This window comes from Zea mays, chromosome 5, assembly GCF_902167145.1.
Source record: "Zea mays cultivar B73 chromosome 5, Zm-B73-REFERENCE-NAM-5.0, whole genome shotgun sequence".
Classification (NCBI taxonomy): Eukaryota; Viridiplantae; Streptophyta; class Magnoliopsida; order Poales; family Poaceae; genus Zea; species Zea mays.
Window position 1 is genome coordinate 46,419,395 of NC_050100.1, and position 16,307 is coordinate 46,435,701.

Genomic DNA, 16,307 nt, shown 5'->3' on the forward strand with positions numbered 1-16,307 from the left:
CATGAGCACCTCGGACACTCACATGAGTAATTTATGGAACTAAATTCAATTTCTCATATGCATTGCATCGCATGTGTTGTTATAAAATTTTGATCTATTACTTATTTGGGTTGGTATATACTTACACTTAGCAACTGCTAATAAAATTTTGACCAACTTTAAAAGCAATGCTCAGCTTTAACCATCATCTTTGGTAAGCCTTACACTTCACATGAGCTCCCAACTTTGGCGAGGTCATGCACATTATTCCCCAAAACTTGTTGAGCGATGAACGTATGTGAGCTCACTCTTGCTATCTCACCCCCCCTCCCACAGGTCAAGAACAGGTAACGCAGGATGAGGCGCATGAAGGATGATGTGATGACTTTGTTAGAGGTCTGGGCCGTCGTCTCCCAGTCAACTTTGGGGTTGATGGATCGTTGTCTCAATATGATGTAATTATTTATTTATTTTATACATAACTCCTATTATATAGTAAAGATGTGACATTCGTTTCTGTACCATGAATCATCATATGTGTGAGACTTGGTCCCAGCACACTTGATGATTATTTCGCGCCCGGGTTTTGGACCCCTAAAACCCGGGTGTGACAGAAGTGGTATCAGAGGGATGCTGACTGTAGGACGAAACTTTGATAGAACTGGACAACCATTATCTACTTACCTTTGCTACTCTGGTCCTTTCTAAACTTTCCTTAATCTTCCCTTATCCACTGTTGCTTTATTCTGATTACTCTTACCTTTTCACTTCTAAAGACAAAAGTGGATTTCACACTTTGAAATCCTATACCTAAAGAGACCTTTAGGAATAGGAGACCTACTCTTAGGAACCAAGACAAAACTATTTTTTATAAGTATCTATATGCTTGAATGCTTGTTCTTATGATATTAGTCTGATTTGGATCTTTGATTGAGTGCGATGAGTTGTGGAGTAATGTCCACAGTTGCATCTACATATACATAAAGGCATAAAAAATCATAAGATAACTAGACCAACTAAGAATATTCCCCATTAAAATATATCTAGCTTCATAAGATCCATATTATCTTAAAAATACCGTCTTACCTTAATAGATTCATCTTATCTTCAAAAGATTTTATCTTATCCAAATAGACCTAACTGACCTCAAAAGATTCTACCTTATCCTTATGGATTCATCTTGCCCTAATAAGCATATTTATCCCACACTAGTGTAACAACCATGATCTAATCCAAAGTAATTAGATATTATATAGTCTAACCTAGTTATACCGATCTAATCTAGATTCCATCTAATCTAATATGATCCAATCTAAAGTGAGTTACTTAACGGATTAGTTAATACTAGTGAAATAGATTAGGCCTTACTCCGATAAAAATGTTGTGAGCTAATTTGGTGTCCAAGACTAACTTGATCATATACAACTACCTGACCTTGTGCAACTACCTTAACCGTCAGATGGGTGCATAACCCCTCTATTTTAACCTGACAGAGATTCTGACGTACCTACACCATATAATCCATACTATCTCAAAAGATTCTAACATACCCTAATAATATTTATTCTATCCTAATAGATCTATCTAACCTAAACTAAATTACTCTAGTCATATCCAATCCTATCTAATCTATTCAAACCTAATGTGAGTCACTCAAATATGATTAGCTAATGCTGAGGAAATACATTGGACCGTGCCCCTATAAACAAGTTTGAGATCTTAGATCAACTCGACCCAACCCAACAACTTGACCTACAAAACAGGTTACATAACTAATCCTATCTAGCATATAGCTACCTACTAAACCCTCTATCCATCTGTTACCTACAGATCTATCTTAACCTCTTGTCCTAAACCCGGAAGGAGACACCAAAGCTCAAGAAGGAAGAGATCAATTTCATTAAAGAAGAATAGGAATCAAGATCCACAATCTTAGAGGGAGTCTTTCCTTACCCTACCCTTCTTGCCCAAACCTATCTATGCTTTAAAGGCATCTTCTATCCTACATAATAAAGTGGACATACATATATACACCCATGTTTTCCTAATCACCTACCAATTTGTGTCGTAGACTTGAACAAAAAAATCTTTTGATACTAAAACCACTTAGAAACTGAAACATAGATTACAAATCAATCCTTCTGTATCCCTTTTCTTAACTAATCTCGAGGACGAGATTTATGTTAAGGGGGTAGGATTTGTAAAGCCCAAAATTTGTATAAAAGAAAAATAATAAAATAAGTAAATACATGTATTTTCATGAAAGTGTTTTTGGAATTATTTAATTTCCTTTTCTTTATGCAGACTCACTTAAGGGAAGTAAAGTAGTCAAATAGAAAATAAATAAATATAGAAATATGCATCTCATGCTAAGGTTCTTGTAATTGTGCATTTGTGTTTAAAAATTCGCGAGACAAGTTTAAGTTTTAAAAAAATATAATTTGAAAATGAAGGAGGGAAAGAATATACACTATAAAGAAAATAAAAATATTATAAATAAATAATAGGCATTATCTTCATATTAGGATTTTTATTGGATATATTTGGAAAGCTGAAGTGCAAACATGATTTAAAATTTGAATTGAAGTTTTAAATTTGGAAAATAAATAAAAAATAAAATAAAAAGAAAAGAAATTGGGCAAGGTAGTCCTTGGGCTGATTTTCCCTCCCCACGGCCCCGTAACCCCGTTATCCTTTCCCACCGCCCGGCCCAGATCGCACTCCCGCGCAGCCCACTACTCCTCTCCCTTTTCCTTTTTCATTTCTCCAGAGCCGCTGCCATGTGGGCCTCCTGTGTCAGCTCTATCCTCTTCATTTCCTCAAAACCAGCCGTCGGGATCGCTGGGTTGTTGTGGTCCGCCTGGGATATAAAACATGAACTCCATGGCCGCCTTGCCCATCCCATGGTCGGATGCCCGGCGCCCCGTTCCCATCGGCACTCGACGCCCCTGCCCTTCGATCTTGAGTTATCCTCTACTCGGTTCTCCTATCGCACCGACCATGATGGCCGCCAGATTTGCTCCCATCCGGATATCGTGCCATCTGCTCCTTCACCGATTCCATGGCGGGATCCATCAACGGAGCCATGCTTGGACTCGCCTTGGGCCTCAGGTCTGTGCCGACGAACTCACCTGTAGGACTGGCCATGGCCCCTGCAGTGCCTTGACCGCGAGCTCCTTCTTCCCTGCCCCACACCGACTCGTTTCCCATCAACTGTGTGGTCATTGAGTTCCGTCTAGCCGCGTCCGTCCAGTCGTTTCAAGCTGGGTATGTGCACCGGAAGCTTCGTGGCCGGATCGGATTTCTCCGGTGAGGTTGTCGCCGCAGGTACTAGGCTCTACCTCGCTCAACGGTCGGAGATGGAAGAAGGTACGCACACCGTCCGATTTGGATTGAGTGGAGGAGATTAGATTAGTGGGGTGGTGTGGTGTGGACCGTTGGATCGTGGATCGAGCGGACGGGATGGGAAAACCATAATAAAATCGTGGCCATCTGATTCGAATCTGGCGCTCGAGACTCAAATTCGGTCATATTAAATCTGATTCGTTGATGGGGGATCTGATGGTTGGTAGAGCGTAGCCGTTCGTATTAACGTAAATCTAATCGTAGCCACTGTTAGGAAATCGGAAGGCTCGGGGCGATCTCGACTGTTTTAAATCTGGTCCGTTGTTTTCTGATCGCGTGGCTCCTATTGGTTGATACCCCTTCGTTGTGGCGTATTAACATATGAGCCCTTGGGCTATTTATATATCAACCCGCCATCCTTTCCTTCGTTGAGGATATAACAAATAGGTCCATTTATTTATGAAATGAACCCCGAGGACTTAAGAAATTATACCCGCAGTACATAGGGTAATTAGATTAAGGCTGTCTCCAGCAGCGTCCCCTAAATTTCGTCCCCTAAAGGAATATTCTCTGTCCTTTACAGAACACTCTAAAAGATTCTGTCCTCTATATATTCTCAGTCTCCAGCACCGTCCCCTAAATTTGGTCCCATAAAGCTACAGTGTTAACAGATTCCCTTTTTCCATTTCTTTTTCAGTTTTCTTTGTTTTCTTCCCAATTCACGCTACACAAATGATGCGTCAAAAAGTGTATTTATTAATTTTTAAATTAATAAATTCGAATTGTCAATATTAATTACCATTGCATGTTTTGTTGTGTGTAAGTGTTGTCGATAAAGCGCCGTATAGTATTTTATCCATACGAAAATATGTTTTCAAATTGACAAGCTTCCACCGTAAGCCACAACTCTTCTTCGAGAAGCCATGGACTTGCTTCCCCTGCACGGCAACCGGATGGCTTGTCTCCGAAGCGTACTTCCTTTATAAATACCGAGTGAGCCTTGCATACTTCACTCAACCTTGGCTTTACAAACTCCACAACAATGAACCCCTACTTAGAATCGAATTTTCTTGTTAGGTTGATGGAAGAAATGGAAGAGGAAGAAGAAGAGTTGGAGTTGGCGAGGCACATGCTCAATAGGAGGCGGCGTGCACGTAACGAGCGTCGTCATGGTGGTTCCATTCCCAGGGCGTGTTAGGATTCATCGTGATCACATGAGCGGTGATGCAAGAATCCGAGCGGACTACTTTGGAGCGCAACCGGTGTACACGGATGCTCAATTTCGTAGGAGGTATTTCAAATTCCCATATTCATTTTGCCATGTACATAACTTCATGACCCCTATTATGACACATTAATTTTATGGTAGGTTCCGTATGCGTCGCCATGTGTTTGAGCGCCTTGTTGATGTTGTGCAACAAGTGGATCCATACTTTATTCAGCGTCCAAACTGTGCGGGTGAGATTGGTCTTTCTGCTCTACAGAAAGTTGTTGCTACTGTTCGAATCCTTGCCTACGGTATTCCGGCTGATGCCGTCGACGAATACGTACGCATTCGTGAATCCACGGCTCATGAGGCATTGAAACACTTTTGCACGGCCGTCCAAACCGCGTTTGCTCCGTACTATCTCCGTGCACCCAATGCAGAAGATATCGCACGCCTTCTCCAAGTTAGTGAGTCACGTGGGTTTCCTGGTATGTTTGGTAGTGTTGATTGCATGCATTGGGAGTGGCGTAACTGCCCAAGTTCATGGAAGGGCATGTTTACAGGGCGCGGTAAACATCCTACCATGATCTTGGAAGCTATTGCGTCGTATGACCTATGGATATGGCATGCATATTTTGGACTGCCAGGTAGCTGCAACGACATAAACGTTCCCCATCGTTCAAACCTTTTCCAAAGGCATCTGAGCGGTGACACACCTCCTGTTTCATTCACTGTGAATGGTCACACGTACAATATGGGATATTACCTAGCAGACGGGATTTACCCTGACTGGCCCTGCATTTGTAAAGACAATCTGTAATCCGTACGACGTTAGAACGCAACACTTTGCAACAATTCAAGAGTCTGCTCGAAAAGATATTGAACGAGCTTTCGGTGTACTCCAGAAGCGATGGGGTGTGGTCCGTGGCCCTGCTTATGGTTGGAGTCCTGAACACATTGGGGACATCATGAAAACTTGCATAATATTGCACAACATGATAGTAGAAGACGAAGGTCCATTGGCTTTGAACACAACCTTTGAAAACATCGGAGTGCTGGCTGACACAAGTCAAGGTTCAATGGAAGAGCGCAACGAGTTCGTCAATCAAAGGTACAACCAACTCAAAGACCGCAACAAATATACTCAGCTTCAGGTTGATCTTATACACCATCACTGGGCGCGACATGGATCCGGAGTTGCATAGGAAGCAATGAAACAAGTTGTGTCATGTATGTTCTTGTCTCATGTTTGTTAGTTTACCTTGTTCTAGTGTCGAACTGTCTGTTGTCTATAGTGTCTGTCATAGTGTCTCATGTAACTGCTCCTTCAATTCAATAACATGAAGTACTACTGTCATGCAAGCACATGTGTGTACAAATGGTAAAAAAAGTACAGCATTCTCACAGTTATTCAAACCAAATAGTTCAAATCATATAGTAAAAACATTCTAGTACAAACCATCACAAATAGTTCAAACAAGTACTAAAACATTCTGGTACAAACCAGATTTGGGTCTGATGACAACAACCTCACACAAAGAAGTCCGAGTACGCCTCATTCAGAAATGATAAACAAACAAATTCATTAACTGACCATCACTGGGTAGATGAAGTTGACCCAGTAACCCTAGCCAATATCTTTGGTGCTTGGCTTCATAGTACTTGCGGAGAAGAGGTTACATTTGCTCAGATCCATGCTTAAGATCATGATCTCCTCTTCCTTGTCCTCCTTTAGTTTCTGCCTTTCCAGCCTTAATTTCTCTAGGTTCAACTTCTTCTTTTCTAGGAGCAGTTTTTGCCTCTCATTTTTGTTCATTGAATCCAACTTCTTTTCCTTAGTTGTAACAGCTGTTTTGTACACTGAAAGGCGCTCCAAAGAAAGATCTCCCATGCGTGTCATGAACTCAGAATCTGATGAAGATGTGTCCACTGATTTAGTCCTCTTGGCCTTTTCCTTCGAAGAATCTCGACCCAGTGGCCTCTTCGATGTGAAGCTAGATGGTACAGATTCTTCTGCATCCACATCGACAGTGTTAGAATGGGTGGGATTAGCGTTGCCATGCTGATTTTGTTGCCCCATGTGTTTGTCCATCCATTTTGGTTGGTCCTTAAGTATGGCCCAACAATGTAAAAAGTGGAAAGGCTTCTTCTCAATAGCTGCAAACCTAGAGGCTGCCAGTGATGTCTGCGAGAAAACAAATGGTTACAGCAGGAACATACTTGTAAATACCTACAATACTTATGTGAAAATGTTACATTAAAGATGTACCTTGTCTGCGTCAGTGAGTCCACTAGGATTCTGTCGGAGGACTGTCATCATGTAACCAGCAAAAGTGGAACACTATGTTTTGATAGTATCCCATCTACTCATCAAAGATTTTGTGGACCTTTCGGGCAATGTTCCTCGTCTTGAGTTGTATGCTTCAGTAATTCGACTCCAAAATCCTTGACGTTTCTGCCCTGTGTTAATAATGGGATCGCAACTGACAGCAAGCCAAGCATGGCATACCCTAGTGTCCTCATCAGCAGTGAAGTTTGCTAGCATTGTTCTTTGAGTTGGCTTTTTAGGAACAGCTAGTGTTCTTGAGCCCTCGGCTTGCCCATCAACTGGAAATTCAGAATGTTGAGTTCCCATAGGCAGCTCGTCAATCTGGCTAAGGAAGCTTCCATATTGAGACATCACCTGGTTCCAATCACTCCCCATTCTATGCAATAGAGGCAGATGAAACATGATATAAATGAACAGAACTGAACATGTAACATGATATAAATTAACGCAAACATACTCCAACATAACTGAATAATAATTGTACTAGCTGAAATGGTTTCAGTTTACATAGACCAGAACATTAAAATCCCACAAAAGCATGATCATACCAACCCTGACACCTTTCCTAGTTTTCGTCATACAGACGTGGTTACCGTACATGCTACAATACTTCTACTGAAGTTAAACCTAGACACTAGTAGGGATATGTGTTGTCGGTTGAGTAGTCACGACCATCGTCGTAGCCCACAAGTTCTTCATAGTTAATTGGTGACTCTTCGTCTATCAGTAGCTCGTCTTCTGAACCATCTTCTATCAGAAGCTCCTCTACTGCTTCCTCTTGTCGTTGATTTTCGTTTACTTGAAAGTTAGCCATATTTTCTACCTCCCACTGAGTTTGCACTGCTACATCTTCAAGATCCTTGGCGAGGTCGTCAATCTCAACTAGTGCTCGGTTCAATTCATCTACCAAAGGTGAGTTGAAAGGCTGGAAGGCTGATTTGACGACATCAACAATGTCACAACTACGCTTTTGAACAACTCTGAGCAGAGTAGCCAGTGCTTTACGGAGCTTTTCGTTCTCCGATTCCATGGCTACATCAAACAACAGAAATGAATATGGGATTCAAAACTAGTGCATATAAGGGATTCGAAAATATGGCTACACAGTTGAAATGAACCCTACAACCATGAATGTACATTCCAACTCGCAGTACAATAAAAACAACAGAAATCAGGGACAACACAGTCTGGCCACATCCAATCTCTATGTAATTTTCTGCAAACAATTCTCTTAAATGTGAACCTGTTTTGAATTTGAAGTTACTGACCATGTTGATATAAAAAAGCCTCATGATCTGGGAGACCCGACAAAACTACAAGGGATTCATGGATGAATTTCATGTTGATTAATTTGAATGCTCCGGATCTGGGAGAAAAAACTCCCAAAACCCTAAATGCCTTGCCCCAAATGAGGTATAAATTAATGAATCCGGACACAACAATAAGGGATTCATGGATGAAATTCAAGTTGATGAATTTGAATGCTCCGGATCTGGGAGAAAACACCCTGCAAAACCTAAATGCCTTGCCCCAAATACAGAGAATACAAATTACGGTAATGAATCAGTAGTATACGCAATGGATTTGTGTAGATCGTACCTCGGTCTTCACGGATCTGGTTCGGTGGAGCGAATGGAAGACGAAGACGACGACGGCGACGAGCTTCGCTTCCTTTTGCCAGCAACCTTGGACGAAGTTGGCGGACAACGAAGCCGTTTGCCGATGGCGACTCTCCGGCGACGAGCAGGGGGAACCTCGCTTGGAACTTCGATTGCGGTGGGTCGAGCCTCGTCGGTTGCAAGTGCTGCGAGCTCTACGCCGCCAGACCCGCCACCGCATGCCCGCTTCTCGCCCACCTGCCTCGATGCCGGCGGCGAAGCACGCCGGATCGAGGGCTCGGCCCCGGTAGATGCAGTCGCCAGTGCGGGGTAGGAGGAGGCGGAAGTTTCCTCGCGGTGGCTGGTGGAGGAGTAGCGCGGATAGCGCACTCTCGGAGGCCTCCACATTTAGGGTGTCTGGCACATCCTCTATAATTTAGAGGACGCTTTAGAGTTCCTTGTTGGAGGCGTAGGAGACCTGACCGTCCCCTACATTTACCGGACAGGACCCTTTACAGGACCTTGTTGGAGGCAGCCTAATATGGAAAATGAGTTTAAGTATAAAATTAATCCTAAAACCTTAGATAATTCATAGTTTGATCGTTTCAACTCGGATTTGACCCGTTCAAATTGCGTTAGTCTCGTAATAAAATTGTCTACGCAGTAGCAACGTTATTTGTATTGTGTCACATACTTGTATAATTAAATATTTGTTTACCCTTTTAGTTGTAGATTTATTTTAATAACCAGGGTTGACATGTTTACAATTATAATTTTACTATAATATGATTTCTAAGCAAGTTATAATCTTTATTAAAGTTTACTTAACTATTTGGAGTATATTTTCTCATATGATGTATATTAACCAATTTATAATATAGTTTAATATTTAAATCACATTTATGTTCCATAAATCATAACTCCTTAACCGTAACTCCGAATTTAGTGGTTCTCGAACCTACGATCTCGTAGCAACGCGTAGATTATTATTATGCAGTTTGTTCTTATATTTGGTGTGATGTTAATTTTGCCTATACCATGTTTGTTTATATTGCTATGAATAGCGCGAGGTTATGAGTCATCTAAAGAGCAAGTTGGTACCTAGAATCCAAGTCCCAGGCAAGTTGTGCCCTTGATCACTTCTTTTTACCCAATCATGTTCTTATTAATCATAATGATCTGTATAGATAAATTTTGATGGGACCCAATAGGTTACCCTAGTTTGACTATCTTTATACCTTGTTTTACCACTGAATTTTTGGGTAGTACCTGCTATTGCTTTATGTGGTTTTGGGTATGGAGATATACATTATTCATGATCACACTTTTATTATCAGTTTGTTATTTACCGTTCATGATAAGATCATTATGTTAATTGGAACATGGAGAACCACCCGGGAAAACAGTGCTACCACAAGGGTGGTATGGGACGCCCTTGGCTGACTAATTAGGAAAGCTAGTGGAGGACTACCTTACCCGAAAGGGTCAAGGGCAGTAGGGGAGTGGTCGGTGTGGGGAGGCCCTTGGGTTGATTTTGTTGTGATGGCGGTCAGGCGAGGGCTCCCTGCATTGGAGCTTCCTAGAAACTGTAGCGGGTTTTCTGAAGCTAGTGGAACTTTGTAAAGGCCTCGTAGTGTTACCCGGCCTCGCTTCCTCGGTAGAGGTGTATGAGAAGACGCGATCCCTTGGCAGATGGGTAACATGACTTGTGAGTAAAGATGTGCAACCTCTGCAGAGTGTAAAACTAGTATACTAGTCGTGCTCATGGCATGAGCTGCTCGGACACTCACATGAGTAATTTATGGAACTAAATTCAATTTGTCATATGCATTGCATCGCAGGTGTTGTTATCAATTTTTGATCTATTACTTATTTGAGTTGGTATATACTTACACTTAGAAACTGCTAATAAAATTTTGACCAACTTTAAAAGCAATGCTCAGCTTTAACCATCCTCTTTGGTAAGCCTTACACTTCACATGAGCTCCCAACTTTGGCGAGGTCATGCACATTATTCCCCACAACTTGTTGAGCGATGAACGTATGTGAGCTCACTCTTGCTGTCTCACCCCCCCCCACAGTTCAAGAACAGGTACCGCAGGATGAGGCGCATGAAGGATGTTGTGATGTGTTCTCGAGAGGTCTAGGTCGTCGTCTCCTAGTCAACTTTGGAGTTGCTAGATCGTTGTCTCCATATGATGTAATTATTTATTAATTTTGTACATAGCTCCTATTATATAGTAAAGATGTGACATTCGTTTATGTACCATGAATCATCATATGTGTGAGACTTGGTCCCAGCACACTTGGTGATTATTTCGCGTCCGGGTTTTGGACCCCTAAAACCCGGGTGTGACACCAGTCGGGCCTAGCGCCAGGGGGCGCAGGCGACCGACAGATGGGGCCCAGGGGCAGGGCGCGTGCCTGAAACAGTATCCGGAGATCTGGACCGCGCGATCGAGATCAGGCGGTTGAGATCAAATGCCAGGGGTTGACGGCTACGAGTGGCGCTGCTCCTGTCCACGGCGGTGAAGTCGCTGGAGCTGGGGCGAGTGCAAGCTACAGGGGCTCCGAGGTCACCGGAGTTGGCCAGGACCGGCGAGAAGGGCCCGACGAACTCGCTGGTGGGGTTCTAGCCACGAGACCGAGACCAGGGGCGAGAGAACGGCAGAGGGAAAGCTCCGCGCGGGTCGGGGTAACTACGGCGAGGAATCCTGGAAACGAGGAGGGGGAATCGGGTGTGTTAAGGCTCGGACTAGCTCTGACGAGGGAAGGGGAATGCTATGGACCAACCCAGTGGCTTGGGACGGGATCAATTTGGCCAGACACCGTGTGGGGCACAGCAAACTGGCGTGTATGAACACCGGCGAGGCCAAATTGGCTAAGATGTAACATCCCAAAATTTCAACCCAAGGTTTGGAACCCTAATCTCCCCCCTTATTTTATCTCCCCCTAAACTCCACCCTTTAGGTCATCTCATCATATGCATACACTTTGATTGTTAGAGCACCTCACATAGATTATTTTTAACACCTAAGATTATTTAGCTAATTGTTGATTCAAAATAAAAGGAAATGAAAAGAAATAAAAATAGAAAATGGAAATGAGTAATAGAAAACAGAAAAAGGAAAAAACATTCCCCCCTCGGCTGGGCCATTCCCGGCCCAAGCCGCGCCAGCGCCCGCTTCCCCCCCCCCCCCCCCCCCTCTCCTCCCGCGGCCCAAGCAGCCCAGCAACGCCCGCGCCTGCGCCGCGTCTGACAGCCCAGGCCCGCTCATTAGATCCCTCATCCCGCCCATGCCTTCACCGGCGCGTTCACCGCCGACCACCGCCCGCCCCGTCTCCTTGCCATTAACGCGCGCACCGGCCTCAGCTACCTCCCCGGTCACTGTGCCCGAGCCGTCCCCTCACCCCTGCCTGCCCGATCCATCCCGTCGTCGTTTGCGCCATCACCGCCATCATGGCGAGCTCGTCGGCGTTGTCATCCCTCCTCCCTTCCCCCCCTCCTGGGCGCCTATAAAAGGGACCGCCCGAGCTCCGCCTTCTCCACACCAGCCTCAGCCACCTCCCCCTCTCCTTCCCGAGCCCGATTGAGCTAGCGTCGTCGCGTCCTCCCTTCACTCTGGTGAGCTCCGTCCTCTCCTCTCTAGTAGCGTTCGGTCGATTTGCACTAGCTCTTAAGGTCAGCCACTCCGTCATGAGCCTAACGCACACAAACTCGTCACCTATTGCGCCCGGTGGCCTCGCTGGAAACCTCACCGCCGCGAGCGCCCGCCACCCGCCGTGGACCGGCCACCCCAAGCCTCCACCGGTCAAATTGACCCCACCCCCGTGATCCCCTACCCCCGCCCGTGCCTCGCCACCGCTCCCCCGTCATAGAACCGGACCCATGGCGGAGAACCGCCGTGGGATTTCACCGGCGGCCGAGCCCGGCCGGCTCCCTCTGCCCCCGTCACCGTTCAAACGCCGTCAGCCCCCCCCCCTCTCCCTGGCATGTGGGCCCGCGCCACGGCGCCGTCCCCCGTCGTCTCCCCCGCTGGTGGGCCGCTTGCCCACGCGGTCGTGCGCGCGCTCGCGCCCGGCTGAGCCAAAAACACCCCCCCGGCCCAGCTAGCTAGAAACTCCTTCTCTTTTTATTTTCCCATTTCTTTTCCCCATTTTCATATATATATTTATATGCTGGTATTTTATGCACCAAAATAGTTTAAATAAATTATAGGGCACAAAAATAATAAGGTATAAGAATTGGCACACCCCACTAAGTCACCATGATTGATGTATTGTTCTTATTTGTGCTTGTTAGCGGAAGGGGGATCCGATCCTCTGGAATTTGTAGCTCCGGAAGAAGGGCCGGAACCCGACCCCTCCGAGATAAATCTTTTGTGCCAAGAAAGATTCGACGAAGGCAAGTCATTCCTTCCCTTGATGCATAATTTACCTATTCTCTCTACCACTACCTAAGCCGGGACTAAGGGATGGAATCTATTTGCATGGTGAGCAAGTGATAGCCCGCATTAACTAACACCTTTTGATCACAAGATATGGGATGGGAAAAAGGGGCAGTGGTTGTAACCAACGTTGTTTTCAAAAAGTGTGTGATGAAGGGTATTCACCCTCATCACCTGGTGAGTGGGATGATCAGGGACTCCCTGGTTTAGGGGAGGGCCTAAGGTGATGGCTCAGCTGGTTTAGGCGTGAGCAGAAGGATTGTCCTCTCATATAAGGACCGGTTTGTCATCCTTCACTACATGTACTCATGATAAGTACAGCCACTGGAATGGATGAGTCTGGTGTGGTATGACAATTAGTGTTTTCACAACATCCGTGAACAGGGAAATATGTGTGCGTGAGTGTGTCTCTGGAAAAGAAAATGGTGCCACGGGAGCGGGAAGCTCAGTGGTGGTTAAGCAACGTGTTATTTCTATTTCTTCGGGAAAACCCTAAACATTATTGCCTTCCTCTAAGAAAAAGAAGAGTGACTTCAACTCCACCATATGAAGCATGTAGGATATAGGTCTCTTTCTCTTTACGGGAGCCGGGTGGGCTTGCAGAATACCTAGTGTATTCACCCAGATTTATTTATGTTTTTTAGCAGCTGAAGACTTCTTTTCTGCTATGCTTTATTGAGGGGGTTGTGTCTTCACCTAGTTCTGCCTGTGGCTTGGGCCATTTTATCTTCTACTGCGCTTTATATTTCGGGCTCTCTCGAGCTTGTACCCCGGTATTGTAATAACATTTATTCAAACTCTGTACTATTTGAAGTAAGGAATGTGGTTACTAGCCTCCTAGGACTAGTAATTGTATCACATTTGAGTCCCATAGGATCGGGACGCTTCAGGTGGTATCAGAGCCCATAGGACTGGTCGTAGACCGCAACCCTGACCTTAAAAGTTGCCTTAACAAGAAAACGCCTCTTACCCCTAAGAAAAACCTTCTCTCCTTTCCTCGATATTAACAGACCCTTCTTTTCTCCTACCAGATGGAAGGCTCTTGGGTCATTAGGACATCCTACTGCTCAGAGGAGGAAGGATTTCCTCACCTTACGGAGTTGCGCGCTACACATGGGGATCCGCAAGAAGCCCGAATATGTCTGGAAGGAATACCGCGAAAATGGAGTGGAAAAATGCTCTATGGCGGTCTACCTGGGAGAAAGCCAAAGTTACCCAAACCACCCTCCCTTCCAAGTCACCTTCATCGGGCACCGCTTTCCAGACACTTGCCAAAGTGTTGCCCGAAAAGCCCTTAAACAGCTATGCCAAAACTACAGCAGAGAGATCTTTGAAACCCCCCTTCGTTACTTCCCACCTAGCAACAAAAATACCCCCACCTGGAGGAAAAGACTTCAGGCCCTATCAGGGAGAGACCCTACCGAGGATGACCCCACCATCGTCTACATGGCTGGATACCTCCACACCCTCGATAACCACTATGATGACCTTTTCTCCCACTGCACCCACCTAAACTCCTGAGTGGAAAGTTTAGAGCAGCAGGTCAAGGAACTTAAGAAGGAGAAGGCATCCCTCCAAGAGTGCCTCGATATAGCAGAAGGCGAGGAGGCCAACACCTGTGAAGCCTACCGAACCCTGAAGATGGATTATGATAAGAAGCTGAGGAAGCTCGCCCCCACGAAGAAAATCCAAAAGAAGACCAGGAACCAAGGAGCTAGGTTGAGCGGAAGAAGAAAGCCCCTCCAGCACCACCACCCGCCAGGATAGAGAGGGTGTGTTTGGTTTGGCTTTTGGCTTTGGCTTTTGCCCCCTAAAAGCCAAAAGCCAACCAAAGGGCTGGATCCAGGAAGCAGCTTTTTCTAAAAGCCGACTTTCTCGTAGTGCAAAACTGAAAGCACCCCTGGACCTGCTTTTAGTGGCTTTTGGATGGAACTGTGAAAACATATATCGAAGAAATTTTAACGACTTTTAGTGGTTTCCACCAAACGATTTTTAGCTTTTTAACAGCACACAGCCTACAGCAGCTTTTTCCACAGCTCACAGCCCACAGCAACTTTTTCCACAGCCACAGCCCAACCAAACAGACCCAGAATTTGTCCGACGTCGAGGATATGTTCCTAGCTAGCCTTGATGACCTTCTCAAGGAATTTGGGGACACTTTAGAAAAAGAGTTCGGAAGTACCTCAGAGAACGCTCGCGTGTAGTACGACTTATAGTAGTTGTATGCTTGTAATGTATTGGTGTAATGAATAAAATAACTTGGTTGAAAAAAAATTTGGCATGTGCATGATAGTGACTCTCTCCCCTGGCAGATGTCTTCGGATAAAACCACGCCTACCGCCTCCGGGATTGGAGCAGGGTTTCCCCTAAGAGCTGAAGGAGAAGCCGGTAGAGAAGGAAGTGAGACCCACCTCCCCGCACCTCCAGAACTACCCTTAGATTTAGCCCAAGTTCTAGCCAACCAAACCCGACTCATCGAGGTCCTCACTAGAAGTCTGGAAAATCAACGCCCGAATGGTGGAAGACCACAAGACAGGATGGGAGATTTCCTGAGGCTCAAGCCTCCCACATTTGCCAGATCTAGCAATCCCCTCGATGTTGACGATTGGCTGCGCACGATTAAAAGGAAGCTGGAAGCCATCGGATGCCCAGAAAATCAGCGTGTTCAACTGGCTGCTCATCAACTTTCTGGAATGGCCTTAGCCTGGTGGGATACCTTCAATGTTGCCATCAGAGATGCTACCTGGGAAGAGTTTGAAACTGCTTTTCGAGAGCACCATGTGCCCCAAGGGATCATTTAGCTCAAGGAATATGAATTCCGGGAACTAACTCAAGACGGAAGATCTGTCAGTGAGTACGTGCACAAATTCATAGAGTTGGCCCGCTACGCGTCGGATGACGTCAGCACCGAAGTCAAGAAGATGGTCCGCTTTTTGAAGGGGCTCAGACCAGAACTCAAGACCATCCTAGCCAGCCAAGACTTCCTCAGTTTCTCGCACCTCTCCAACAAAGCCATGCAAGTGGAAAGGGCAAAGGAAGAAGAAAAAGGCCATCTCAAGAGGAAATTCCAAGTCCTTCGAGCCCAACAGCAAGACCGGCACCAGAAAACTCGATCCTTTGGATTTCCACCCAAGGGACCAAGCTTCATTAGACCAGCTGGACCCACTCCGTCACGGTTCAGTCAGTAGAGTCAGAGCTCCTTTCATGCCCCCTCAGTTGCAAGCAACCAACCACCAGCGAATGTGTGTTGGCACTGCGGAGATCCCAGTCACTTCAAGAACAACTGTCCCCAGCTGAAGCCATCAGGACCTGCTTACTCCAACTCGGTGAACGGCCCCAAGAATACCTCAGCACCCTCCTCCATCAGCCAGCAGAACAAGACCCAGTATCAAGGAAGGGCA

The 16,307-nt window shown here is 45.5% G+C and overlaps 1 protein-coding gene across 1 annotated transcript; it reads left to right on the forward strand.

Annotated features, from left to right (window-relative positions):
* Window positions 1-4,335: 4,335 nt before the first annotated feature.
* LOC118472007 (uncharacterized) lies at window positions 4,336-5,893 on the forward strand. Its single transcript, XM_035959017.1, has 2 exons — window positions 4,336-4,615; window positions 4,694-5,893. Exons 1-2 carry the CDS (start codon window positions 4,494-4,496, stop codon window positions 5,349-5,351), a joined length of 780 nt encoding a protein of 259 aa, XP_035814910.1. The 5' UTR covers window positions 4,336-4,493; the 3' UTR covers window positions 5,352-5,893.
* Window positions 5,894-16,307: the final 10,414 nt, after the last annotated feature.

Excerpts from the sequence above, each read along its gene's own strand:
- LOC118472007 (XM_035959017.1), top strand. The coding sequence starts at position 4,494 with ATGGTGGTTCCATTCCCAGGGCGTGTTAGGATTCATCGTGATCACATG. Across the intron at positions 4,616-4,693 it reads GATGCTCAATTTCGTAGGAG|GTTCCGTATGCGTCGCCATG; the intron begins GTATTTCAAATT and ends ATTTTATGGTAG.